The sequence below is a fragment of the Schistocerca gregaria genome, chromosome 11, assembly GCF_023897955.1.
Source record: "Schistocerca gregaria isolate iqSchGreg1 chromosome 11, iqSchGreg1.2, whole genome shotgun sequence".
Classification (NCBI taxonomy): domain Eukaryota; kingdom Metazoa; phylum Arthropoda; class Insecta; order Orthoptera; family Acrididae; genus Schistocerca; species Schistocerca gregaria.
This window is the reverse complement of record NC_064930.1, coordinates 66,405,588-66,432,222: the sequence shown is the minus strand read 5'-3', so window position 1 is coordinate 66,432,222 and position 26,635 is coordinate 66,405,588. Positions and strand designations below refer to the sequence as shown.

The 26,635-nt window shown below is 42.3% G+C and overlaps 1 protein-coding gene across 1 annotated transcript in view; it reads left to right on the top strand.

The window, feature by feature from the left end:
- LOC126295104 (ATPase family AAA domain-containing protein 3) overlaps positions 1-26,020 on the top strand; it is an 87,924-nt gene extending 61,904 nt beyond the window's left edge. The window contains exons 8-10 of the mRNA XM_049987359.1: positions 3,545-3,712; positions 11,423-11,621; positions 25,367-26,020. Coding sequence (XP_049843316.1) covers positions 3,545-3,712; positions 11,423-11,621; positions 25,367-25,612 — 613 coding nt within the window. The 3' untranslated portion in view covers positions 25,613-26,020. The remainder of the gene's footprint in view (positions 1-3,544; positions 3,713-11,422; positions 11,622-25,366) is intronic.
- The last annotated feature ends 615 nt before the right edge of the window (positions 26,021-26,635 follow it).

Here is a 26,635-nt window from a genome sequence, read left to right as displayed (position 1 = left end):
TGTTTGATGGATCTACGATAGATTATAGTTAGAAGAGGGGCTGTCAGGTGCAAATTCAGCATAGAACGTGACAGGGATTCAATCGGGGCCTGGAGATTTGTTCAACTTTGATTCCAGCTGTTCCTTGACACCACTGACACTGACACTTATTTCGTTCATCTTTTCAGTGGTACGAGGGTTAAATTGGGGCAATTCTCCTGGATTTTCCTTTGCAAAGGAACATTTGAAAATGGAGTTAATCATTTCAGATTTTGCTTTGCTACCCTCAATTTCAGTTCCTGTCTCGTTCACTAGAGACTGAACACTAATTTTGGTGCCAGTAACAGCCTTTACATATGACCAGAATTTCTTTGGATTTTGTGAAATGTCATTACCCAATATTCTGCTACGCTAGTCATTGAAGGCATCACGCCACACTCTCTTGACAGCCAAACGTGTCTCATTCACAGTCTCTCTATCTGTTACCCTAGGCTTTGTTCTACACCTATTATGCAGTAATCTCTGTTTCTGTAGAAGTTTCTTTACAGTGGCGTTATACCATGGAGGTTCCCTCCTATTATGAACTGTCCTACTGGATACAAATATATCCAGTGCATAGTCTACTATTCTTTTAAATTTGAGCTGGAGTCTCTCTACATGCCCCTGTCCTGTGCTGAAAGTTTCGAGTTTCTCATTGAGACATGACATTACTGTTTTTTTTATCTAGTTCATTGAATGTATGTATCTTTCTGTTTGTTTTAGTTGTTCTTTGTACTTTTATAACCATTGTTGCAACAATCTCATCACGGTCACTGATACCAGTATCGATGTGGACATCTCGAAAGAGCTCAAGTCTATTTGTTGCCATTAGATTCTATATATTTCTATCATGAGTGGGATTCCTAGAAAATCCTTGTAACAGAAAATACTCAACATATGTATGATACAAAAAATTTGCCACTGACTGCTCCTCGCTCTATTGCTAGGTATTGCACCCTGTCACAAAAGCATCAACTACCAACAAGACTACCCACTCTTAATGTATAAATGATCAGTAACTCAGTTAAACACATGATAAGTCAGTCACATAATACAATATAACAATTTTCAGTACACTTAAGTGAACCTCTGGTTCGATAACAACAGAGTCGTAGCACAATTCACAATCACTGATTGCAGAACAGAAGCACTGTTGCAGCAGAAACAATTTCAATTATAATTTAATCAGTACACTCACACATTTAGCATACTCTGACTTAACAGTCTCACTTTGTGACATAACGTTCACTTTCGCACGCCATATGTGCAATCCAGAAACGAGTCATTACAGATCACTTAGTAATTTCTGTGCTCAGTGATTTACAGTTTTCACTGCTTAATACACCATTATGCAATTGTACATAACTGTGTACCTTGTCTTGAGCCCGATATCATCAGGATACCAACATTAATTTCAAAAGAACCCTGATTGTGCTCCTTATGATATGCTGAAACTGCCTTCACTGCAGTGTCGTACAAATAATCTACATCTACATCTACATTCATACTCTGCAAGCCACCTGACGGTGTGTGGCGGAGGGTACCTTGAGTACCTGTATCAGTTCTGGATTCTGTTCCAGTCTCCTATTGTTCGTGGAAAGGAGGATTGTCGGTATGCCTCTGTGTGGGCTCTATAATCTCTCTGATTTTACCCTCACGGTCTCTTCACAAGATATACGTAGGAGGGAGCAATATACTGCTTTACTCGTCAGTGAAGGTATGTTCTCGAAACTTCAACAAAAGCCCGTATCGAGATACTGAGCGTCTCTCTTGCAGAGTCTTCCACTGGAGTTTATCCATCATCTCCGTAACGCTTTCGCGATTACTAAATGATCCTGTAACGAAGCGCTCTACTTTCCGTTGGATCTTCTCTATCTCTTCTATCAAACCTATCTGGTACGGATCCCACACTGCTGAGCAGTATTCGAGCAGTGGGCGAACAAGCGCACTGTAACCTACTTCCTTTGTTTTCGGTTTGCATTTCCTTAGGATTCTTCCAATGAATCTCAGTCTGGCATCTGCTTTACCGACGATCAACTTTATACGGTCATTCCATTTTAAATCACTCCTAATGCGTACTCCCACATAATTTATGGAGTTAACTGCTTCCAGTTGCTGACCTGCTATTTTGTAGCTAAATGATAAGGGATCTATCTTTCTATGTATTCGTAGCACATTACACTTGTCTACATTGAGATTCAATTGCCATTCCCTGCACCATGCGTCAGTTCGTTGCAGATCCTCCTGCATTTCAGTACAATTTTCGATTGTTACAACCTCTCGATATACTACAGCATCATCTCCAGAAAGCCTCAGTGAACTTCCGATGTCATCCACAAGGTCATTTATGTATATTGTGAATAGCAACGGTCCTATGACACTCCCCTGCGGCACACCTGAAATCACTCTTACTTCGGAAGACTTCTCTCCATTGAGAATGACATGCTGCGTTCTGTTATCTAGGAATTCGTCAATCCAATTACACAATTGGTCTGATAGTCCATATGCTCTTACTTTGTTTCCCTGCTTGGGAAACAGCACCCACTCCATCAGTTTGTCAATCGCACAACAACGCTATCTGTGCTGACCGTTCGTCCGGCATCGCTCCACAGCAACTCCGTGAGACCTGTTTGCGTCGGTCCCTCACAGACCAGTCTTGTTCGCGTGTCTCCAGAAACTGACCCCATCACCGTCTGTACGCTCTTCAAAATACGTGACAGTGACATTCGTGGCATTCCCTTGTACCACAGCAGACCCACTGTGGCAGCCTAATGCCAAATACCGAGAAACACGATTGCCGCTGCCACAAAAATAGCCGTGCCTCTTGCTGCAACACACTGTGTGAGCTATTCTGTATTGTCTTAACACATGTCCCTTCCTCATGTCCCTTGTTCTTGTTTGCGTTCTGCATATGGCCCTTTACTTGCCGATTCTGCAAATAATATCCTGTTCTATACTGCACTGTCAGATTTTTTACATACTTTTTGTAGAAGACAAGGACTTAAAAGCAATTTTATATCACTGTGCAGAGAAGAGCATGGCAGAGAGTATACATTATCTGAACTTCCGACTTTAAATGCCAGGGACCAACTAATGCAAGTCAGACTGTAGCCTGTAATTATCATGCCCTAGCCTATTGTGTTGAAAGGAAAATTCTGTTGGGAAAACTCAAAAATTACAAGCCATAATAGCTGGTTAGTTCTTATGGCCACTGTATCATTCCGCTACCTTAGGGCATAACTTGGATGAACAATTCGAAGTCGTCGTACTGCTCTCCCAGCTGTTGTGTGCAGCCATGGTTTGAAAGTTGCATTGAACTGCTTTGGAAGATAAGAGATTTGAGTTGTAAACTTCTCATACCATAAATATAAAAAAAAATTACAAAATTCTATTTGCCAGGTGGTCTCCTTGTTAGTTACTACTCCTGCTTTAGCCAGGTCTAAAGTCTTGTTTGGCAGGAAATACTGTGTATCAGCATCACTACAGTTTTGTTTGTTGTGTGTGACCATACATGTATCCCTTTTAGGTTCATGCTGGTGCTAGCTTCCAACACACCTGAGCAGTTCGACTGGGCAGTGAATGACCGGCTGGACGAGATGGTGGAGTTTTCACTACCAGGACCCGAGGAGCGCGAGCGACTCGTCCGGCTCTACTTCGACAAGTTCGTCCTGCAGCCGGCCGCTGAGGGCAAGAGGTGAGGATCGCACTACATGAATATCTCTCTCTCTCTCTCTTTCTCTCTCTCTCTCTCTCTCTCTCTCTCTCTCTCACACACACACACACACACACTCCCTATGCTTTTGAGAAAGAAATGGCATCATCAACAGGTCTCTCTGTTCTGCAACTGCTAAACATAGACATGTTTTCATTCTTCTCTGTTTCAGAGTAAGAAATTTTAATAGTTATTTGAGATGGATGAGAATGAAACACTGTTATTTTACTGCATTTAGCTACCTGAGACACCTGAATTGGCAACAATGTTTTGTTAATATAATTAACATAAGAGAAGTCAGTGGTACATGTTGGAATTACATGGAATGGGTTCACAGCTTACCTGACTCCACAATTATGTGTAAATCTTGCAGAACGAACGCTTGGATGCATGTCAGTTGGAACTCTAGCAGGAACGGAGGCCACAAAGACCGTCAATCATCTATTTTTGAATGTTAGAAATATTTTCTCCACAATTTGGCATTTGTTTAAAGTCTAGGGACATCCATCAGCGGGGGACTCATTTGTTGCTTTGTCATGTCCCCAGAGTGAGATAAGCTGTGTGTAGTGAGGATAAAGGGAAGCATAGAGCAAAGGCAAAAGGGTGGAGTCCATTGGGGCTAAACAGAGTGGATCAGAACTTCACTGACAAAACTTTCAGAGGTTGTTAAGTATACCACCTGAGTATTTTAGTATAAGAGACCCGTGGTCTCTGGCATTACAGGGAAATAATATAATTATGATTTATTCAGTGTGTTACAGCAATCAGCCTGTGTCTGTGAAAATACCTTTGCAAGAGTGACAAAGCCTGTAATACACAGTAATTAAAATTTACCGACACACAGTAATGCAACAACTCTCAGACATAACACATACTGTTTTATCACAGTATTTTCCCTCAGTCTACAATACTGCACAAAACAAATGCACAATTGTTTCCTTACGAATATTGTTCAAAATTTTGAGCACCATTATTGTGCAAGATTGTACAGTGACACACTGTCGACTGTCTTACACGCTTGATTCGTACTACTTCCACGGTTGCAATCATTGTAGTGTCGGGGTCCGTGCGAGTATTGATCAGTCTCTCATAAACTAGGCACTCCACATGTCACCGGAAGTAATAGTCCATTGGTGACTGAGTCGCCACAGAACAGGACGAAAGTGAGCAACTGCCCTGTCTTATTGAATCCACATAAGCTGACAAATTCTTAGTAACACATCTTCTAGGAAATATGGCAAGACGTTTTGAAGCAATGATTTGTGCACAACTCTATTCAGTGTGCAGGAAACATGTAAGGTCCAATCACTATATTGTTGACACTAGCAGCCCATACTCTCACAACAAATGCCTGTCAATAGGATCAGCACACCAGTGCTTGTGGATTTTTGTCAGTCCATGTGGGGCTATTCCTACTGTAGAATATGCCCTTTCTAATAAACAGGGCCTCATCTGTAAACAGTGTGAAAGCAGTAAATTTGTGGTCTTCCTGTACGGTGCTGTAGGAAGCAATTACAAACGCCACTCGACAAGGGAAGTCTGCCGGTTGCAACTATTGTACCTTCTGTCAATGATACAAGTGCAACTGTTGTTTGTGTAAGAATTTCAGAACAGTTGATCAGCTTGTGACAGTTTGCCTTCTTTATTTGTTCGTCTGTTGTTCTCGATGCAAATGTACTACATTGTGATACTGGCTGAAAAATGGGGTGTGGAAGCATAACACTGACTACTTTAAATAATGTAGCCGACAGGTGCACAGTCGCGTTTCACAATAGTTTACTTTCACTGTTCACAACCCCCCCTGTAACACACAGTTATATAGTTTGCAGGTAAACCTACACATCCTGCACAATAATTTACTATGGAATGTCTTCGAGCAGTAAAAATCTAACCATAAAGTTCACAGCTCTTGAAGAATAGAAAGGTATGTATGGAGCAGACACTGTCATTGTTTTAACACATGGCGTAATTGTGTAACAGTTATTTCACAGTTAAGTTGAAGCATTGTTGTTGTTGTTCTAACCAACACAGGTTTCTTGGCCGTGGACAGACTGTCTCGAGACCGAAAATCGGGCCCTTATATATTCTCACAATAATAGGTACTGAAACTACACATGGTTTGAAGTTAAATTTACAGAAATTACAATTAAAACTTGTTGTTGTTGTTGTTGTTGTTGTTGTTGTTGTTGTTGTTGTGGTCTTCAGTCCTGAGACTGGTTTGATGCAGCTCTCCATGCTACTCTATCCTGTGCAAGCTTCTTCATCTCCAAGAACCCACTGCAACCCACATCCTTCTGAATCTGCTTAGTGTATTCGTCTCTTGGTCTCCCTCTACGATTGTTACCCTCTACGCTGCCCTCCAATACTAAATTGGTGATCCCTTGATGCCTCAAAACATGTCCTACCAACCGGTCCCTTCTTCTTGTCAAGTTGTGCCACAAACTCCTCTTCTCCCCAATTCTATTCAATACCTCCTCATTAGTTATGTAATCTACCCATCTAATCTTCAGCATTCTTCTGTAGCACCACATTTCCAAAGCTTCTATTCTCTTCTTGTCCAAACTATTTATCGTCCACGTTTCACTTCCTTACATGGCTACACCCCATACAAATAATTTCAGAAATGACTTCCTGAAACTTAAATTTATACTCGATGTTAACAAATTTCTCTTCTTCAGAAACTCTTTCCTTGCCATTGCCAGTCTACATTTTATATCCTCTCTACTTCGACCATCATCAGTTATTTTACTTCCTAAATAGCAAAACTCCTTTACTACTTTAAGTGTCTCATTTCCTAATCTAATTCCCTCAGCATCACCCGACTTAATTCGACTACATTCCATTATCCTTGTTTTGCTTTTGTTGATGTTCATCTTATATCCTCCTTTCAAGACACAATTCATTCCGTTCAACTGCTCTTCCAAGTCCTTTGCTGTCTCTGACAGAATTACGATGTCATCGGCGAACCTCAAAGTTTTTATTTCTTCTCCATGGATTTTAATACCTACTCCAAATTTTTCTTTTGTTTCCTTTACTGCTTGCTCAATATACAGATTGAATAACATCTGGGAGAGACTACAACCCTGTCTCACTCCCTTCCCAACCACTGCTTCCCTTTCATGTCCCTTGACTCTTATTACATTAAATTAACTGAATGCTCCAAAAAATTGGTTCTTTTTTAACAGTTTCTTCTGTGCAAGGGTTAAGCCAAATTATTTGTTTAAATGATGAAATTGACAAATATTGTTATGGAAACAACACTTCTGACAAAACTGTTAATTACTTTGGAAATAATTAAGGGGTGGCTTTGCTAACATGTTTTCGAATAGAGCCAAGTAGATCCTTTAAGAACACAATTGGTGCCATGCACAAATTTTCAATACAATTGGTTGTTCTTCCAAATGTTTATAATTAGTACATAATTTATATTTTATAATTTTATAATTTAATAATTTAATTTATATTTGTTTATACATCAACAATAGCATTTCAGTAACGAAACAATTACTGATCTTGCCCTATAATGAAAGATACTAACTAGGAATGGTCAAAATAAATTAGAAAATCAGTTACATATGTAAAACTAAGCACAAAATTATATCTGGTGTTATATTCTTTAAAACTGAGGACGAACCTCTCTCTTTTATGGCAATGCATATTATAGTCATGTATGTTAATGGTAATTAGTTAGGCATGAAAACAAGAAGGGAAGTAAAAATATCCCAGCTTGCTTCATCACAGGCTTGCATTCAGAGCTCGTGCAACACACCGTACGTTAGGACGAGAGTGTCACCAACTGCGTACCAAGTGTTCTAGCATAGCTCACACTGCCAGATTCTTACATTCTAGCACGGAGGGATCCATTTTCTCGTAGGCGCCTATGTATGGATATAAAAGTACTGTGGTGTGGCTGCCATCAGTGCAAGAACAACTCAGAATAGCTTTGTCGTATAGCACTTTTACTACATTTGGTGTACCTGTACGTGAGGATTGTGTCGGTCAACTATTTGTCAGTAAATCTGTTCGTAGTCCTCCTATGTATTATTGGTAACACACAACTAACACTGCTGGAAGATGAACCCCTAGACAGGTCCGAGTGGTACTGGATGCAAATATGCAAGCAACAAGGTAAAGAGGGCATTATGGTTGTCAACAGTAGGAATTGTGAGTGAATGGAAGCAGTACAAACTGCTCATACCATTGACATTTGGGCTGTTGTGCACTATTTTCATTATGGTGCAGATGCAGGGTTAACTCGGGCAAAAAAGCAAGTGAAATTTAACAGCTCTTTAAGGGGCCACCAGAAACCGCGGGTCCCTCTTACAAAAATACTCAAAAGGTATCCCTGAGCAACCTCTGAAAGTCTGTTGGTGGAGTTCGGGTTCACCCTTTATTTAGCTTTGCTTATAGTTATTGCTTCCTATTGCTTTTTTTAACAAGCATACGAAGACTTTAGCCTGTTAGCACATCAGACATCATAGATAAGTGAGGGAACTGCACAAATCGGCATGTATTTTTTCTAGACCAAGTTTTAATGTGGTGCAAATAGAAAGTATCAGTCCAGATCACATTGATTTTAACTTTACTTTAGGTAACCAACTTCGATTATATGACAGCTGCAACGAAACCAATATCTGAAGTGTGTGACAGAAAGTGGATCATAACAGCCTCACCACAAGGTATACCATTCTCACCAAGGAACCTGTGTAAAGGTATAAAACAACTTTATCGGGACCTCATGAGTGCCTCTAATTTGGCCTGCCAATCTGTGAGGTTCCGATATGTACACAGCTGTCGTGTATTCCTAGAATCGTTACCCAACAGTCGTTCTCAAAACTTTTTATCTTTTCAGTTTTTATCTTCAATTGTCTCTCAGTCACTTTTTTTTTTTGGGAACATTGTGATGCATTCCCACAATTGAGGCAAACCTGTGACAATTCTTTGTACATGTTTGATATCAGCTGTTAGTTTTGTTTAGTAAGACTCCCATACAATTGGGCACTATTCTAGAGTGGGTCACAAGGGAGTTTTGTAAGCTGTCTTCTTTGGACACTGACAGAATTTTCCTATTGTAAAGAGCCTCACTTTATTATTTATAGTGAAATTATTAAAATCTAATGTTATTGCATGTGAGGGACGGATAATAACTTTGATTGCAATGTTTATTAATAGTTCAAGAGATGAATCTTCACAAATATTTTTAATTATTTACCTAACTTGCATATTCATTATCCATAACTGCTGAGTATAAATGCATTTCAGTAGGTCCTGGGATTCATAAATGACAAGCCTAAAGCATTACTACTTATTTGCAGAATCTATTATTCCACAGTCACGAACACTGCTCACGATCAGAAAGAAAATTACTCTGAATGCACATGAAAGATAAGAAGTGACCTGTTGTCTTCCTAACCACGTAAATCAAAAGAATTCACATTGTGTTCATTCTCTCAGAAGCAGAACTTAGTCTCAGACTGAGTGTGGTGCATTTTGTGCCAAGACGGATAGTATTTACGATTTCTGAACTGTTCTGGAAGTTTCCAGAAAGTACTATAGGCCAAATTACTGCTTATGTAAGTTCCGCTTTCAGTTATTAATGTAGTTTCAAATTAATGGGTATAATTCACTAATGTAAATATTTTATGTAACTGTGATAATGACAAACATTGGCGGGGATATCAAAATAAGGTGAATATTTCTAAAGTTAGTGATTTATGTTTCATACAAATTTGGTCTGATATTGATTGTTAAATCGATAAAATGTAACAGTAACGAGTTTCTTGAACAACATCAAAACAGCTTTGCAAAATAAGAATGTGTGATATGTTTTGTTTTACATGATTTTACTCTTATTCATTGATAAACAAATTTTGGTGGTGTAATATTGTAACATAAGTAATTATTAGTACGCACTATGTAATCTAAAGTATCGGGATACCCTGAAATACATATGTTTTTCATATTAGGTGCATTGTGCTGCCACCTGCTGCTAGGTACTCTTTATAAGCGACCTCAGTAGTCACTAGACATTGTGAGAGAGCAGAAATCCGCTCTCCGCGGAATTCACAAACTTTGAACGTGGTCTGGTATTTGGGTGTCATTTGTGTCATACGTCTGTACGCGAGATTTCTGCCCTCCTAAACATCCAAAGGTCCACTGTTTCTCATGTGATAGTGAAGTGGAAATGTGAAGGGACACGTACGGCTCAAAAACGTACAGGCCGACCTCGTCTGTTGACTGACAGAGACCGCCGACAGTTGAAGAGGGTTGTAATGTGTAATAGGACACATCTATGCAGACTATCACACAGGAATTCCAAACTGCATCAGGATCCACTGCCAGTACTATGACAGTTAGATGGGAGGTGAGAAAATTTGGATTTCATGGTGGAGCGGAAGCTCATAAGCCACATATCACACCAGCAAATGCCAAATGACACTCCGCTCAGTGTAAGGAGCATAAACATTGGATGAATGAACAGTGGAAAAACATTGAGTGGAGTGACAAATCATGGTACACGATGCTACGATCCGACGGCAGGGTGTGGGTATGGCGAATGCCCATTGTACATTATCTGCCAGCATGTGTAGCGCCAACAGTAAAATTTGGAAGCGGTGGCGTTACGGTTTGGTTGTGTTTTTCATGGAGAGGGGGCTTGCACCCCTTGTTGTTTTGCGTGGCACTATCACAGCACAGGCCTACATTGATGTTTTAAGCACCTTCTTGCTTCCCACTGTTAAAGAGCAGTTCAGGGATGGCAATTGCATCTTTCAGCATGATCGAGCACCTGTTCATAATACACGGCCTGTGGCAGAGTGGTGACACGACAATAACATCCCTGTAATCGACTGGCCTGCACAGACTCCTGACCTGAATCCTACAGAATATCTTTGGGATGTTTGGGAACTCTGACTTCATGCCAGGCCTCAACGACCGACATGGATTCCTCTCCTCAGTGCAGTGCTCCGTGAAGAATGGGCTGCCATTCCCGAAGAAACCTTCCAGCACCTGATTGAAAGTATGTGTTCGCGAATGGTAGCTGTCATCAGGGCTAAGGACGGGCCAACACCATATTGAATTCGAGCATTACGGATGGAGGGTGCCACGAACTTTTAAGTCATTTTTCAGCCTGGTGTCCGAATATTCTTGATCACATAGTGTATAAACAGAAAAATATGTATGTTGTGAAGTTTAGGCTTAGGACTGGAATAGGACTAGAACGTACAAAATCATAAATTAAATACTTTATAAATAGAAACACCGACAAAAAACCAGGTGGCATTGTAGATTTCAATTGGGGGAGAAATTCTGACAAGGCTCGATTTATTACACTACCGGCAGACTGAAGGCTGCTACCTGCCTTTCCTACGGCCGAGCCTATGTGATGGAGCCATCTCGTATCCCTACAAAATCCTTACATGAACCGAGTGATTCCAGTTGTGACTTATTGATATTGTAATTACATTATATTACTTGTCTTCATTTTGTGAAGAGTGTAATTTTACATCTCTGTTCACTCAATAGGAATTTTTGCACGAGTTCAAAATCTTATTGAGATCAGAGTGGATAATTCTGCAGATTTTTTTCATGCAGTACTCCATTGTCTATAGGTGGAACCTCTGTGAAAATTTTGAGAGCTTCAGAACAAGTGTCACGAGCATTAAAGACTGCGAACTGTCTTTTTCCCCGCAGACGGCTGAAGGTGGCGCAGTTTGACTATGGCAAGCTGTGCTCGGAGATCGCGCGCGTCACGGAGGGCATGTCTGGCCGCGAGATTGCCAAGCTGGGCGTGGCGTGGCAGGCGGCGGCGTACGCCTCGGAGGACGGCGTCCTGACGCGCGACATGGTAGTCGCCCGTGTCATCGACGCCGTGCACCAGCACCGCCAGAAGGTGAGTGGCTGCGGAACGCGCAGCTCCCGCGTCTCACTGTCTCCTGTTTCTGTACCTGGCTCACCTTTCATTTTGTGTGCTGTGGTGTAAATAGATACGTGCATGTGGTCATATGCCACTTAAAAAGAAGAATGTTACTGTTGTGATCTTCAGTCTAAATATTGGTTTGAAGCAGCTCTCCCCACTAGTATGTCCTATGCAATTCTCTTCACCTCTGTATAACTGATGGAGCCAACACCCACTTCAACCTACTTATTGTAGTCTGGTCTTGCTGTCCCTTTACAATCTCGTACTACACTTATTTTACCAATCTGGTGGTTCCTTGATACCTTACAATGTGTCCTATGATATGACCCCTTCTTTTAATCAAGTTGTGCTGTACATTTGGTTCTCCATCGTTTCAGCACCTCCCTATTAGTTCCATTCCTCCGCAGCACCACGTTTCAGAAGCTTCTATTCTCTTCTTCTGTGAACTGTAAATTGCCTATGTTTCTTTTCTCTACGAGGTTGCAGTCCAGTCAAATACATTCAGAAAAGACTTCTTAATACATGTATTGCTGTTAGATGTTAACAAATTCCTCTTTTTCAGAAATGCTTTTCTCATTATTGTTGGTCTGCATTTTATATCCTCCCTAGTTCTCCCATCATCAGTTATTTTATTGCCCAAATGTTAAACCTCATCTAGTAGTTTTAGTGTCTCATTTACTTGTCTAATTTCCTCATTGCCTGACTTAATTTAACTACATTCCATCACCATTGACTTACTTTAGTTGATGCTCATCCTGTAACCTCTTTTCAAGACACTATCTATTCAGCCAAACTGATCTGCTGTCTCTGAGAAAATTACAATATCATCTCCATATTCAGTTTTTATTTCTTCTCCATGAACTTTAATTCTTTATTCCCCTGAGGCGGCTCACGGCTCTTTCTGTGAGTTTGGGCCGTGGCACACACGGGGCTCCGAGCTATTGCAGTCCATTCTTCCTACCTGTGCTGCATTTTCTTTACCCTGCCTCTGTCTTCCTATCCTTGCTCCATTTCCTTCAACCCGCCCCTAGCTCCCAACCCTCACTCCTTTCCGTTTTCCCCTCCCTCTCAATCCTCGCTCCTTCCCCGTTGCCCCCTTCTTCCCCCCCCCCCCCCCCCCTCTGTGTTCTGATTTACATCGACTTGGCTATCCACCTGGTTCCCTGTGTTGCTTGCAGTTTTGTTCCTCCTGCCTCTTCTATTTCATCTTCCTCCTGCCTCTTTTCTTTCATCCTTTTTGACATTTACGTCCCTTGAGGTTTGCCCTCCACTTCTAAATTTTCTGTTTTTAGTGTGAGCCATCTGGGGAAGAACTCAGTCTCTAGCGTCTACGGTGTGGATTCCTCTGCCCCTTCCTTCCCCTCTCCCTTCCCCACTGTAGTGTAGCCCCCTTCTGCCCTGCTAGGTCACCAGCACAGCTAGCCAGTCTGTGTGGTGGGGCTGTTGTACCCATCCGGCTGAGCCCCCTGACAACACACAGATCACACTACTGACACCTGAGCTGTCCCCTCCCCCGTCCCTCACGCCCCATGTAAGCCATGGAGTGGTTGCTAGTCTTCCTGGAGCATCGGAACTCCCAGCAATTGCTGCCGTGCCAGGTGGCCCTTGCTGTTGTTGGACTGCATCCGAGGGAGGAGCCCCTGATGGGAGTGGGTGGTATCAGGGTGATGCTTGGCACATGAAGCATATTAAGCTGCAAAAATCTGGTCATTCTCCAATGAGCGTCTCTTCGAATGGTGAAGGATTGTTGAATGCAGCTTCGTATGACCAGCAGCCTTCCCTTCCCTGGCTACACTGTGGAAAGAGGGCCAGGATCGCCGTCATAGCTACCTCGTCTGTACTAGGACGGACGGGGACACATTCACCGCCACAAAGCCGCTGTTTTTTGTGGAAAATATTGAGGACAAGTTCGGTGATGTGGAGTCTTCCAGTAAGATGCAGTTGGGTTTCTGCCACCTAATGTGCAGCTCTTCGTGCTTGTGATCGTCTTGGCAGTGCCCCAGTGTCTATTACCTCTCACCAGTCTCTGAATATTGTCTAGGGAATGATGTTTCATAGGCACCTCATCCTGCAAATTGAAGAGGAATCCTTGCCAATCTATAGTGATGTGGCGTTTATTTTGTTCGACATGTACAGAACTGCCACAAAGACAACCGAACTGATACTGGCACCTTCATTTTGGCCTTTGAGGGGGGCACCCTCCCAGAGAAGGTCAAGGTTATGTGCTACAGATGTGACACGAAGCCGTATGTCCTACCACTGACGAGGTGCTTTCGGTGCTTGCATTTTTGGCATATGTCTCCCTGCTGTGCCTGTGGATAAGCACTCCGCGAGGGAAGTCCACGTGTTCCACCACCTGTGTGTCTCAGTTGTCATGACCACCACTCCCCTCGCTTGCCATGTTGTCCAGCTTATGAGAGAGAAAAGCAGATCTATGAGTACAAATCGCTGGATCATCTGTCTTATGCTGAGGCTCGCCAAAAATATGAGAGGCTCCATCCAGTGTGACTTTCTTCAACTTTTGACTTTTCACGTCCTTTCCCGCACCTAATTCTCTACCCTCAGACCCTTCCCCCTTTCCCCACCCCCTCCCTCGCAGTTCCTCTGACCTCCCCTCCGAGTGTCACTCCTCCTCCCGGGCCGAAGATGTGCCCCCCTTCTTCGGCACCTGCTTGTGGTGCCCCCCCCCCCTCCCCCCCCAGGATCTCTCTCCTCAGGATCTCTCAGGCTGGAAGCCTACTACCACAACATGGCCATGAGACGGCACCATCCTTGCGCCCCAAGATCGCCCACTCTCTTGTGGTTCTGGATCTCGCAGACGCTTTTACTCCCTCTGTGCCCTGCCCTCCTTCACCTGTGCAAGAGTAGGAGAAGAAACATAAGCCCCAAAAAAGTCCCCATACCCTGGTGTCCCCCGGAGGTGAAATCTCCCTCTCGCAACCTGAGTCTGACGTCATATTTATGGATGTCACCCCACCCTTGTCTGTTACAGTCACTGACCGAGTGACGTGACCATCTCAGCTTCTTTATGTCTAACCTGGACCCTTGCCACACAATCATCCAATGGAATTGCAACAGATACTATTGTCACTTACTGGAAACACAACATTTTGTTTCCTCCTATTTTTCATTCTGTGTTGCTCTTCCAGAAGTGCACTCCCGTGATGACCACTCTCCAACATTTCGTGGTTATTGGGAGTTTTCTTGGATCCCCATTCATAAATCATCAGTGGCAACTGATGCGTTATGCATGACGATCGTATCAACCTGTACCCCATCAAAACAGCCTGAAGATGTCACAATGAAGTGTCGAAACTGGTAGCGACAAAATAAAATAGAATCACAAGGACGGCGGTAGTTCATTTTATTTTTTGTCACGACAGTAAACAGCTGTCGTCCCAGAGACATCCTGATAAAAGGATGGACATACAAAAGCTCTTTTGCCAATGGAGAGATCATCGTGACACTTTTCAATTACAGGCCACATGTCCATTGCCTGCTGTATCCTGATGCCGTTGATCATTGCTGTATCCTAGACGACTATAAAACCCCGTCATTGGATCAGATGAGTGAAAATTTCAGTTGGTCAGGACTGCTGGTAAGGTTTGAGTGTGGCACAGAACCCACGAAGCCGTGGACCCAAGTTGTCAACAAGGCAGTGTGCAAGCTGTGGTGGCTCCGTAATGATGTGGTCTGTGTTAACACTGAATGGCCTGGCTCCTCTGGTCCAACTGAACTGATCATTGTCTGGAAATGGTTGTGTTTGGCTACTTGGAGACCATTTGCAACCATTCTTGGACTTCGAGAATGTGCCGTGTCACCAGGCCACTGTTGTAAGCCTTTGGTTTGAAGGACATTCTGGACAATTTGAGTGAATGATTTGGCCACCTAGGTCGCCCAGTGTGACTCCAATTGAACATTTATGGGACATAATCCAGAGGTCAGCTTGCACACAAAATCCTGCACCGGCATCAGTTTCACAATTATGGATGGTTGTAGAGGCAGCATGATTCCATATTTATGCAGGGAACTTCCAACATGATGTTGAGTCCATGTTACATTGAGTTGCTGCACTACAGGGGGTAAAAGGTGGTCTGACACAATATTAGGAGGTAGCCTGTGACTTTTGTCACTTCAGTATATTAGTGATACACAGTTGATGTTCCTGCTATTCCAATAGTGGAGAGCCTCTACCAGACTGACGGGAGTTTAGAAAGGGAATAGTAATGGGTTGAGGCGTGAATCAAAATTTGTATCGGCGAGCGACACGTACCAGCATATTCCGTGTAGTTGCGGCAGCCGTGGTGCCAGTGTGATTCAGTGGACAGTGCATCTGCCTAGTAACAGGAAAACGTAGGTTCGAATTCCGGTGCTGGTATAGAATTTTAATTCATTGCTGCAGCCTACATCATTATCATAGATAAAACATTAGACTCAATGTCTCTGGAATGTTAACTGTGTACGATTAATTCATTATGTGTGTTTTTGTTTTCAGAAGAAGCTACTTACCAAATGACATTTTTCTTTTTTGTAGTTGTGGTCCCTGTAAAGATTACTTTTCACATCGTATAACTCCAGTCATATGTGAATCACACTAATGAAACTGGCAAATGCTTTGCAGTTGCTAAGTATGTACGGGAATTGCATATACCTAATCTGGGGAATCCATGGGAATTGTTTGATGCAAATTTTGGCTCCTCATTGCAACTTTGCCCATATGGAACTCAAAATTGTAACAGGAAACTTGTGTATTAGGAAGGCTGTATTTAGGGCTTATCGACTTACGATTAGAACACTACTACAGAATCTGAACTGCCTTATGCTTTGTAATGGTACCCATTTGCAGACTGAAACTATGTGAAATAATGTTGTTGAAGCTATCATCCTGACACATCCAGCTTAACCCCCCCCCCCCCCCCCCCCCACACACACACACCCTCATATTCAGCATAGTTGAAACTGAATGTCGGAAAGAAAATGAAACCATGCATTTTCACAGTAAAATCCACTCAGAATTTTCTTCTTTGCAGCCAGTTTTAACATAAAACCTCTGTGTGTGTGTGTGTGTGTGTGTGTGTGTGTGTGTGTGTGTGTGTGTGTGTGTGTGTGTGTGTGCATGTGCGCGCGTGCGCTCTCTCTCTCTCTCTCTCTCTCTCTTTCTTTTCTCTTTTCTCTCTTTTGTTTCATGTATTGTCTTCAGATGGCTAAAGCAAATGCTCAGTATGTTTTCAAGTAACCCTAACACAATGTTATAGACCACACATCAAGGATTGTCTTAGTTTTTCTCACATTCCAAGTTCCTGCTGTATCTGCTGAATTCCTTCTTGAACACAGGCAAGAAATGTCAACAATCACAATAGGTGTTGAATACTCTAAGTACTGTAAATCCCCCAAAAATAAAACTCCAGTGGATTGAGATGGGGAGATCGAGCAGGTCAGGATGTTGCTCCCACACAACCTGCCCATTTATTTGGGAAATGCTGATTTGAAATTGTTCTTGCGTGCAGAAAAAAATGAGGTGCTGCCACATCACCTGTGAACCACAAATTCTGATATAAGTGTAGTGGAACATCTCCCAGCAAAACACTTCAGTTTACCATTAAAAATTCACTGTACCAAGCTCCAGACAGTACTTCATAGAAAATGAAAGGTCCAGTGAATCAGTCTCCAACTATGCAAGCCCATACGTTAATGCTCGACTGTTGTCGACGTCTTGTGTCCAAAACTGCAAATTGGTTCTCATTTGTCCATACACGAGTGTTGTGAAAATTCTGTGCTTCACTCCATTCCTGGTATATTGTGCTTCGTCAGTGAGTAGTATGGTAGACAGAATGTGTGGTACTGAACACGTCCCCAGTAACCGAGCTTCCATGGATTTAAAATCTGTTTCAGTGACTCATATTCTCATTTTCTATTACTTGTCCCAAACTACTGCAATTATTGTCTTCAAATTCATGAAGTACTCAGTCTTGTAAAGCAAGTGTTCTGTCACTATTTGGTCTTCCACAATGAAAGAATCTCCTCTCAAAAGGGCTTGTCTCCATAAGATGTGTATGTATTCTTTTGAAAGGTCTCTATTTTTCTGTAAATATCTAGGGTATTGTTCAGTATACAAATGTCCAGCTGCAGAAGCATTGCTGTTTGCAAGTCCACACATCATGTGCATGTCCATCATGTACTAATTAGAAAGCATTCTAACCAAAAATGTGCAGTACACATTAGTCCAATAACAACACTGATGAGCAAGCGTCACAGCCCTAACTGGAAGTCGGACTTGACACGTCACTTTACACACTTGTTTGGTGTTGCCCATCCTCTAAAAAGCCAATTCGATTCCTAGCGAGAGAAGAATATTCGGTAGACTTAACACCAGTCCCATAAGAAATGTGAAGTCAGCTTTCACCAGTGATTGTGTTCTCAATACTGAAAGGATTTGTGTATTAGCTAGTACCATACCAACTAAGACAAATGTAAGAAGTCTTTGACTTCAAGCCTCGGAAAACAAGCAACAAGTAAAGATAAAATACCTGTAGGACCAAGCTGGAAATTTGTAAACAAAAGACACAATGAAGCAAACGTGTTACAACAAGAAAGTGTATGTAGCTAAGAAAATTAAAAAAAGCATGACCTTATGTACATAAGTGAACATTCCTGCTTCATTTCATGTCCTCTATCCATTCCCCTGAGGCTTGTCACGTATTACTCAACATCCTGTATAGTAGCATAAATTATGAAATTCATAGTACTCTCACTGTAATAGTGAATTGCTGTAAGCTTTAACACAAACGTTGTTATTTCCTTAATGAATTTCGTGACTCCTTCCACCAAAGAGTTGTAGGTGCCTTGTATCAAGAGGAATATTGGTGAGAAATGAACTTTAAAAGAGATCCGTCAAACTTCCACGTGGATCACCAGTAACCAAAAAAAGGTGATCCCCAATCTGGTTGCAACTGGTATAGAGCGTTTCATATTGATATTGGTCTTACCAGTTGTTGGCCAATTAATTTTATGATATATTCAAAATAGTGTCTCAAGATCCTGGAGAAGTATGTATCTAGCACCAGTTCATAAGTCTCAATCATAGTTTGACTACTTAAATAAGAGCAGAACCATGAAGCTGAATATCTCTTTTTACCTACTAACATTTTTGCTTGTGGCATGTAAATGTGGGGCTAGCCACACTCACTTCCACTATAGCTTGCTTTCGCCCATTTTGTAGCCATAATAAGGCTGTTTAAACAGGTGAGGCCCAGAAATGTATGTAGCTGTAATTAGCGTGGCCCACAATGTTGCTACTCTTATGCAGCTGGTGGCATCATTTTTCAGATGCAGAAAGATGCCTACCATCTTTTGTTTGTCACACAACTGCTTCTTGGTGTTGATTTCTTTTTCTGTCAGTGTATTTGACTTTGTATGGTGCTGTTTGACATGGTTGTCAAACATAGAGCATGTGTGACAGAAATTTTGATTGATGGAAAATTTTATATCATGAATGATATTGCTTGTGTCAGTTTCACCACATGTGTTTAGTGTAAAAGAGTTTTATTACAATTTGCCCCATTTTATTGTGGGTTTCCACAACTGTGAAAACTATGATCAAGAATAAAAGCAAAGTAGCACTGGCAGTTACCAAAATGGTAAAAATGTCACATATTTCCCATCCATATATCACACAGGAAAAAGAAAATAAATATCTACACGCAACATAGAAGCAGGAATGTTATAAAATAAAAATAAATAATTGAAGTTCTCAGTTCTCCCACATATGATGTAGGCTTTATATTCCGTCTTTGTGGCATTTTGATGAACTGTCATTAGGGGACAAAGGAGAGGCAAATATACTTTCAAGTACTTGCCTGATTTTTCTATGTGAGAATGAAGTATACTGGAAAAAAATTATTAAAAGTTTCACTGCCAATTCAGAGTAAGTTGATGTAATCATCGGGTTCTGAGTGTGAAATTTCCTTTAAGAGGTTTTCATATGTATATACCTCTCTCATTTTAAACCATTTGCTAATTCAGCCTCTTCTTCTTCTTCTTCTTCTTCTTCTTCTTCTACTACTACTACTACTACTACTACTATTCCTAACACAGTGCCAAAATCAGTGTTAAATATCAGGGTGTCTACAGAGCATGAAAGTCATGAAACTTAATGAAAGTGAACAAGTGATCATGAAAGTATTGAAAAGGCAGTTAAATTGACTGGATTGTCATGGATTTTGTTTTGTGTGTCAGTTAGGTGTGGTTCTAGAACGGAGTAGCAAGTTAGCGCTAACCCAAAAAAATGTAATACCCAGCATCCATTTAATAAAATTAGACATACAGTATTCACCAGAATTCATACAAGTCTTTCTTATCTGTAGGGGACTTGTGTGTCCGTCTGTGCAAGCCATGTTAGCAAAGCGTCTGCTACTGTGATTTGCAACATCGAGGGCCGGGTGCGAATGGAAAAATTTGGAGGCATAACTTCATTGAGCTATATACGGTGTTTACACCCAGTGGAGGTGACGTATAAATTGTAGCTCTGCCCACGACTGTGCCGCTCGCTCATGGGTTGCTGGAGGAGTATCAGCTAGAACAGCTGTGTCTAACTGTGCCCACTTAACTTCCGTTTAAATCTTTTTAATATAAAACTATTTTAATTTTAATCTTGTTTTAAAGGTGTTAAGGTCAACCTGTGAGCAAGCATTGAAGGAAACAAAAGAAAAATTCGGAGTAGATATTAAAATCCGTGGAGAAGAAGTAAAAACTTTGAGGTTTGCCGATGAAATTGTAATTCTGTCAGAGACAGCAAAGGACTTGGAAGAGCAGTTGAACAGAATGGACAGTGTCCTGAAAGGAGGATATAAGTTGAACAACAACAAAAGCAAAACGAGGATAATGGAATGTAGTCGAATTAAGTCGGGTGATGCTGAGGGAATTAGATTAGGAAATGAGACACTTAAAGTAGGAAAGGAGTTTTGCTATTTGGGGAGCAAAATAGCTGATGATGGTCGAAGTAGAGAGGATATAAAATGTAGACTGGCAATGGCAAGGAAAGCGTTTCTGAAGAAGAGAAATTTGTTAACATCGAGTATAGATTTAGGTGTCAGGAAGTCTTTATTGAAAGTATTTGTATGGAGTGTAGCCATGTATGGAAGTGAAATGTGGACGATAAATAGTTTAGACGAGAAGAGAATAGACGCTTTCGAAATGTGGTGCTACAGAAGAATGCTGAAGATTAGATGGGTAGATCATTTAAATAATGAGGAGGTACTGAATAGAACTGAGGAGAAGAGAAATTTGTGACACAACTTGAATAGAAGAAGGGATTGGTTGGTAGAACATGTTCTGAGGCATCAAGGGATCACCAATTTAGTATTGGAGGACAGCGTGGAGGGTAAAAATCTTAGAGGGAAACCAAGAGATGAATACACTAAGCAGATTCAGAAGGATGTAGGTTGCAGTAGTTATTGGGAGATGAAGAAGCTTGCACAGGATAGAGTAGCATGGAGAGCTGCATTAAAAACCAGTCTCAGGACTGAAGACCACCACCACAACCACAACAAAAACAACAACAACAAGGCCACTCCGAGTGAAATTCATTTTTCACAGCCCAAAAAGTTTTTCCACATCATAATTTGCCATCTGTAGAATGGAGGGAGTGGGGAGAATGCAGTGTTTACCTGCAGGAAGAGGTTGAGTGTTGTGGGGTGGGGGAACGAACTTGCTCAGCTTCCATGTACTTTAAGTGTGCAGTGCAGGCAACGCAAGCTTGTGCTTTAAGCTTCTACAAAAAAGTTGTGAAAAGATCATGGATTTGGATTTCTGAAAATCTGTACATACACTGAAAATGCTTTCTGCATCTGCAGCCATTCCGCCTGTCGACAAAGGTAGGAGGTGAGGTACCGCCAGAAGTGACGTGGAGGTGGGTCATAAGCCTGACACTGCACCACATAGCCTCCCCCGCCACGACTAGTGCCCGCATGCTCCACCAGGCAGCATGTTTCCTCTTCCCCAACTCTACCCTGCTTTTTCTCCCCTGCTCCATCTCTCCTCCACTGCATATTATTGCTCTCGTTTGACACTTTTTAGTTTGTCTGGCCCGAGAAGCCAGAGATAGAAGTCACATGTGTGTGTGAGTTCCTCTCACAATCATCTAACATCTTCGTTTGCCCATTTCCACATCGGTCTCGTTTCGCGTACGCCATTCCTGCCTCTATGGACCCGTGCTCCATCTTTCTGCACCAGTTCAGAAAAGTATACCTTTCCTTGGCTAAACCCCAGCCCCACATTCTGTTTCTTAAATGCTACCTGAACTGTGGGCTTCCTGTTCTATCACCTCCTCCATATTCCTTTTGCCCATCCTCTTTCTGTACTGCCCTCTAGCAACACACCTACCTATTTTTTCTGCTCTTCTCCTTTTTCCCCCACCTCCCTCCTCCATAGCCTCCGACATCCCACCTATTGTCAGTCTAGTACTGACACAATCCGCCAAATAGCGCTCTTCTCTTCCCTCACATGCGCACTGCTATTCATTCCCTTTACTCGTCCTCTCCAGACTACTGCTTCCATTCTACGTGACAGCTGCATCCTGGTCCGAGCTGAAGATGTGCTTGCTTGTGCGATTTAATGTGTGTGTTCCCTTTTAGGTTATCAAATACATGGTTTACAGATAGAAAAGTTGTACATATACGTCTTTACATCTATATTTCCTGGTAAGTCATTTATGTGTACAAGGAAGATAAGTGGTCCCAATTTATATCCCTGTGGCACTCCGTGTTGAACCTCGAGTGTGTTTGACAGATGACTTCCTGAACTCACCACCTGTTTCCTTTTATTGAGGTATGATTTGATGAGTTTTAAACTTTTATCACATATTCCATAGTACTCGAGTTTATAGAGCAAAAGTGAGTGGTCAACAAAGTCAAAAAGCTTTGCTCATATCACATAAGGTTACCTGTGTGTGAGCACGGTCCTCGAATGCTGCTAAAATGTCTCTGACTAGGAGATCTATGGCTTGTATAGCTGACCTTCCTTTTTTGTGACCAAACTGTGACACACTTAACATATCATTTAGTTCTAGGTACTCATAAATCTGCTGATATATTATGCCTTCAAAGACTTTTCCTAGTACTGGATTTAAAGCAATTGATAGTTGCGTTTAGGGTGTGTGGGACATTTAAGCTTACTACTTGTGACCAGGCAAGGCCCAGGAGGAGGAAGACACCTCGATATGGAGCAAGAACTTTTTAGTGCAGTTGACAACTAATTTAGTGCCTGTGTAAGACAATTAGCTGCAACAAGTAATGTTGACCACATGACTATCTGGAGAGTGTTACACGATAACTTATTGTATCCATACCAAGTACAGAATGTGCTGACAGTATCAGCAGCTGGTCTTACTCTAGTGGTAACACATCTGCATATGGTTCATTCAACAATGCGTCAACCCTCAGTTTAGTGCAAATGTGCTGTTCATGGATGAGGCTTCATTACAACACGATCAGATCGCAAATTCACATGATCAGAACGTATGGGCTCTCAACAGTCTACACAAGATAGTGCAGTCATGTCGTCAACAAATGTTCTCTGACGACATTTGGGCCGGCATTGTTGGATACTGTTTAGCAAGTCTCGTGCTCTTCCACTCAAGCTCAGTGGAGAAATTTACTGGGCTTCAGCTGTTCTGCTGGAACATGTGTCATTACATGTACGACAAAACAGGTACTTCACGTACAGTGGTGTTCCTCGTAATTCCAATGTTAGTGTTAGAAGGCCTCTAAACAACAAACACTGTGACAGACGGATAGGTAGAGAGGAACTGGTTCTTCACTTTCTACGCCTCAACCCTCTACACTTTTATTTGTGGCTGAATTTGAACACTCAGGTGTTCAGAACCATGGTATACGACTGTCTTCGTGGCCATATAGTGGAAGGCTGTGAAACAGTACACAGTTTTGCAGGCATACATCAGCATGTCAGGTTTGATGCTCGCTTCCTCGCAAATCGAGGGCTTTTCAAACGTTTCATTTAGGAAGGTATTGGTTACTATAAGTTCTTTTCATGCGTGTTTCCCACTGTGTGTTGAAGAGATATACGAGGGGTCACTCCAAAAGAAATGAACACTCTTTTTGTGAAAATACAGTTTTCATTCTGCATGTGTGAAAGTTTTACAGTGTGTAGATACATCCTTCCCGTTTGTTTTCAAACTTTGTTCAACCTGTTCCCATGAGTGGCGCCGTCACAGCATGTCTTCAAGAACGTTGCTACACTTGACGTTCGTCAGAAGCAATGTGCTGTCATAGAATTCCTGTGCTTTGAAAACGAGACAGTGCGAAACATCCACAAGAGGTTGAGATGCTGCTGTCAGTTGCAGTACAGTTAGTCGGTGGGCAAGCAGGTTACGTGACAAAAGCGGGCACGGCAATATTGAGGATTGTCCTCGCAGCAGCAGGCCTCGTACTGCACACACTCCAGACAATGTGCAGAGAGTTAACGAGTTGGTGACTGCTGGCAGGCGCATCACAGTGAATGAATTGTCACACACTACGTTGGGATAGGGGAAGGAAGTGTTTGCTGAATACTGAAAGTGTTGGAGTTAAAAAAGGTTTGTGCCAGGTAGGTTCCCAGGATTTTGACAGTCACTCACAAAGAAACAAGGAAAACGATATGCAGCGAACTTTCGGAACAGTACGATAATGGTGGAGATGAATTTCTTGGAAGAATTGTGACAGGTGATGAAACGTGGCTCCATCATTTTTCACCAGAGACCAAGAGGCATACAGTGGAGTGGCATCATGCAAATTCACCCAAAGGGGGAGGGGGGGGGGTGATCAGAACCACACCTTGTGCTGGAAAAGTTATGGCTATGGTGTTTTTCAATTCCAAAGGACTCTTGCTTGTGGACATGGTGCCAAGTGGAACCACCATAAATTCTGATGCATATGCGACCACACTGAGGAAACTTCAAGCTCGACTGAGTTGTGTTCAACCACATCGGCAAAAGCAGGATGTTTTGCTGTTGCACGGCCACATGTCAGTCAAAAAACTGTGGAAGCCATCACAAAACTCGGATGGACAACACTGAAACACCCGCCATACGGTCCTGATCGGCTCCATGTGACTATCACCTCCTTGGAAAACTGAAAGACTCTCTTCGTGGAACAAGGTTTGAAGATGATGACTCCCTTGTGCACTATGCCAAACAGTGGCTCCAACAGGTTGGTCCAGAATTTTACCATGCGGGTATACAGGCGCTGGTTCCAAGATGGCGTAAGGCAGTTTAGAGGGATGGAAATTATGTGGAGAAATGAAAGTATTGTTCCTAAAGGATGTATCTACACACTGTAAAACTTTCAAACATGTAGAGTAAAAGATGGAGTAAAAAAAAAAAAATAGTGTGCTTTTCTTTTGGAGTAATCCTCGTAGAAACAGCTTTAATGTGAAGATAGTGTTTCTAGATACATGTCCATATAACATGTTTTCTCAAAAGGTGGGCTTACCTCTCTGTTCACCTTGTATACATACTCGGAATGGACATTGAATCGAGCTTTTCAATTAAAGACTTGCAGTGTTGTTTCTTTTTAGCTCCCACTGTGGCTCGGATGACGCTTTTTCTGTAGTCCAGAAGCTTTGAGAAGATCAGTTTTCTCAGTCCCCCAGAAAATTACACCATACTTAATTAGTGTGACAAAATGTGCATAATATACAGCTTCCAAATGATTGTGTTACCACAGGTGCAGTGGCAGAGTGAGCAAGAACGGCGCGAGCACAAGTCGCTGATGTACCAGGAGAAGGGCTCGTACCGGCCGGCGGTGCAAGCACCCCCGGCCCCCGGCTCTGCACCACCTGCTGCGGAGGATCCCCTGCGCGGCCTGCTGACCCCGCAGGAGGTGGAGCGCATCCTCCTGGGAGACCGGCCGCGACCCGCCGCGCCGGAGGTCGGTGCCACCTTCGCAGACGCCCCTCGGCCGCCGACGTAGCGAGGAACGGGTGCGATCTCGCCCGGAGCGGTGTACGGCAGCCGTAGTGTCACGTACGTGGGCGCCGCTGCCCGGCTCCGGGGGATGCAGAATGGAGCACGTAGTCTGTGAGGCACGTTCCCGACGTATCGCCTCGACGCTGTAGTGTATTGAGGAAAGACGTCTCATTCTGATTCGGAGTTAAGACAGTTGTGTATCTGTTGTTATTGTTATTAATTTTTTTCACTTGCCACGTGGATGTATGTGTACGTATGTGGTCCGAGTACGTGTATCGGCACGCAGATGTACCTGCCGTCCCGCTGCTGCGCGGGCATTTTCTGTAGTTTCTCAGAACTGATCCTTCTGCTGTTATATTGCAATTCCTGTAGCGTGCCGTGTTCGTGCGATTCATAAAAGTTCTGCAACGCTTGGATTTGTTTTAATTGATTTTCCTGTTTGTACACCACCTCCAATCCTCGTACTTTCCACTGACTCCTCCCACTCGGAAAGAGCGAGCATTCTAGTCCACACCTGGACGTACTGCTTTGTCTCGTATGCGATTGATGAGCTTAGTTGTGGCACCTGTGGAACTGCAGCAACTGATTACTTAGCAATGAATTTTGAAACAGTTGAAGTTGTTTTTTATTTATTCTAGCTGGCTTTCTTCAATTAGGGGGATAGGATGTCAAACAAGCCGACTGGGAGCAGGAGAGGCATCACAGGACATTTTATTTTCTACTGTCTATACTTTTACAAATAAATTCTTAAACTTTGTCAGCATGGCCAGGAAGGATTCAGGATTCACACTCATAGCAGTGAAAGTGCAAAAACATATCAAAATAATTTTTTTTTTAGATATGAAATTTCATCATTTTTTCACTTACTGTTGGCTGCATTTGTTGCTATAGTTACATTTTTCTTCACAAGTAAGAGAGATTCTTTGATGAATTTTGCACAGCATACAAACCATACTTACAAGTGTATGAAACTCCAGAATTTTCCAAATCTATTAAAAACTGGGCTAAAAATTGAGATAATTAACTA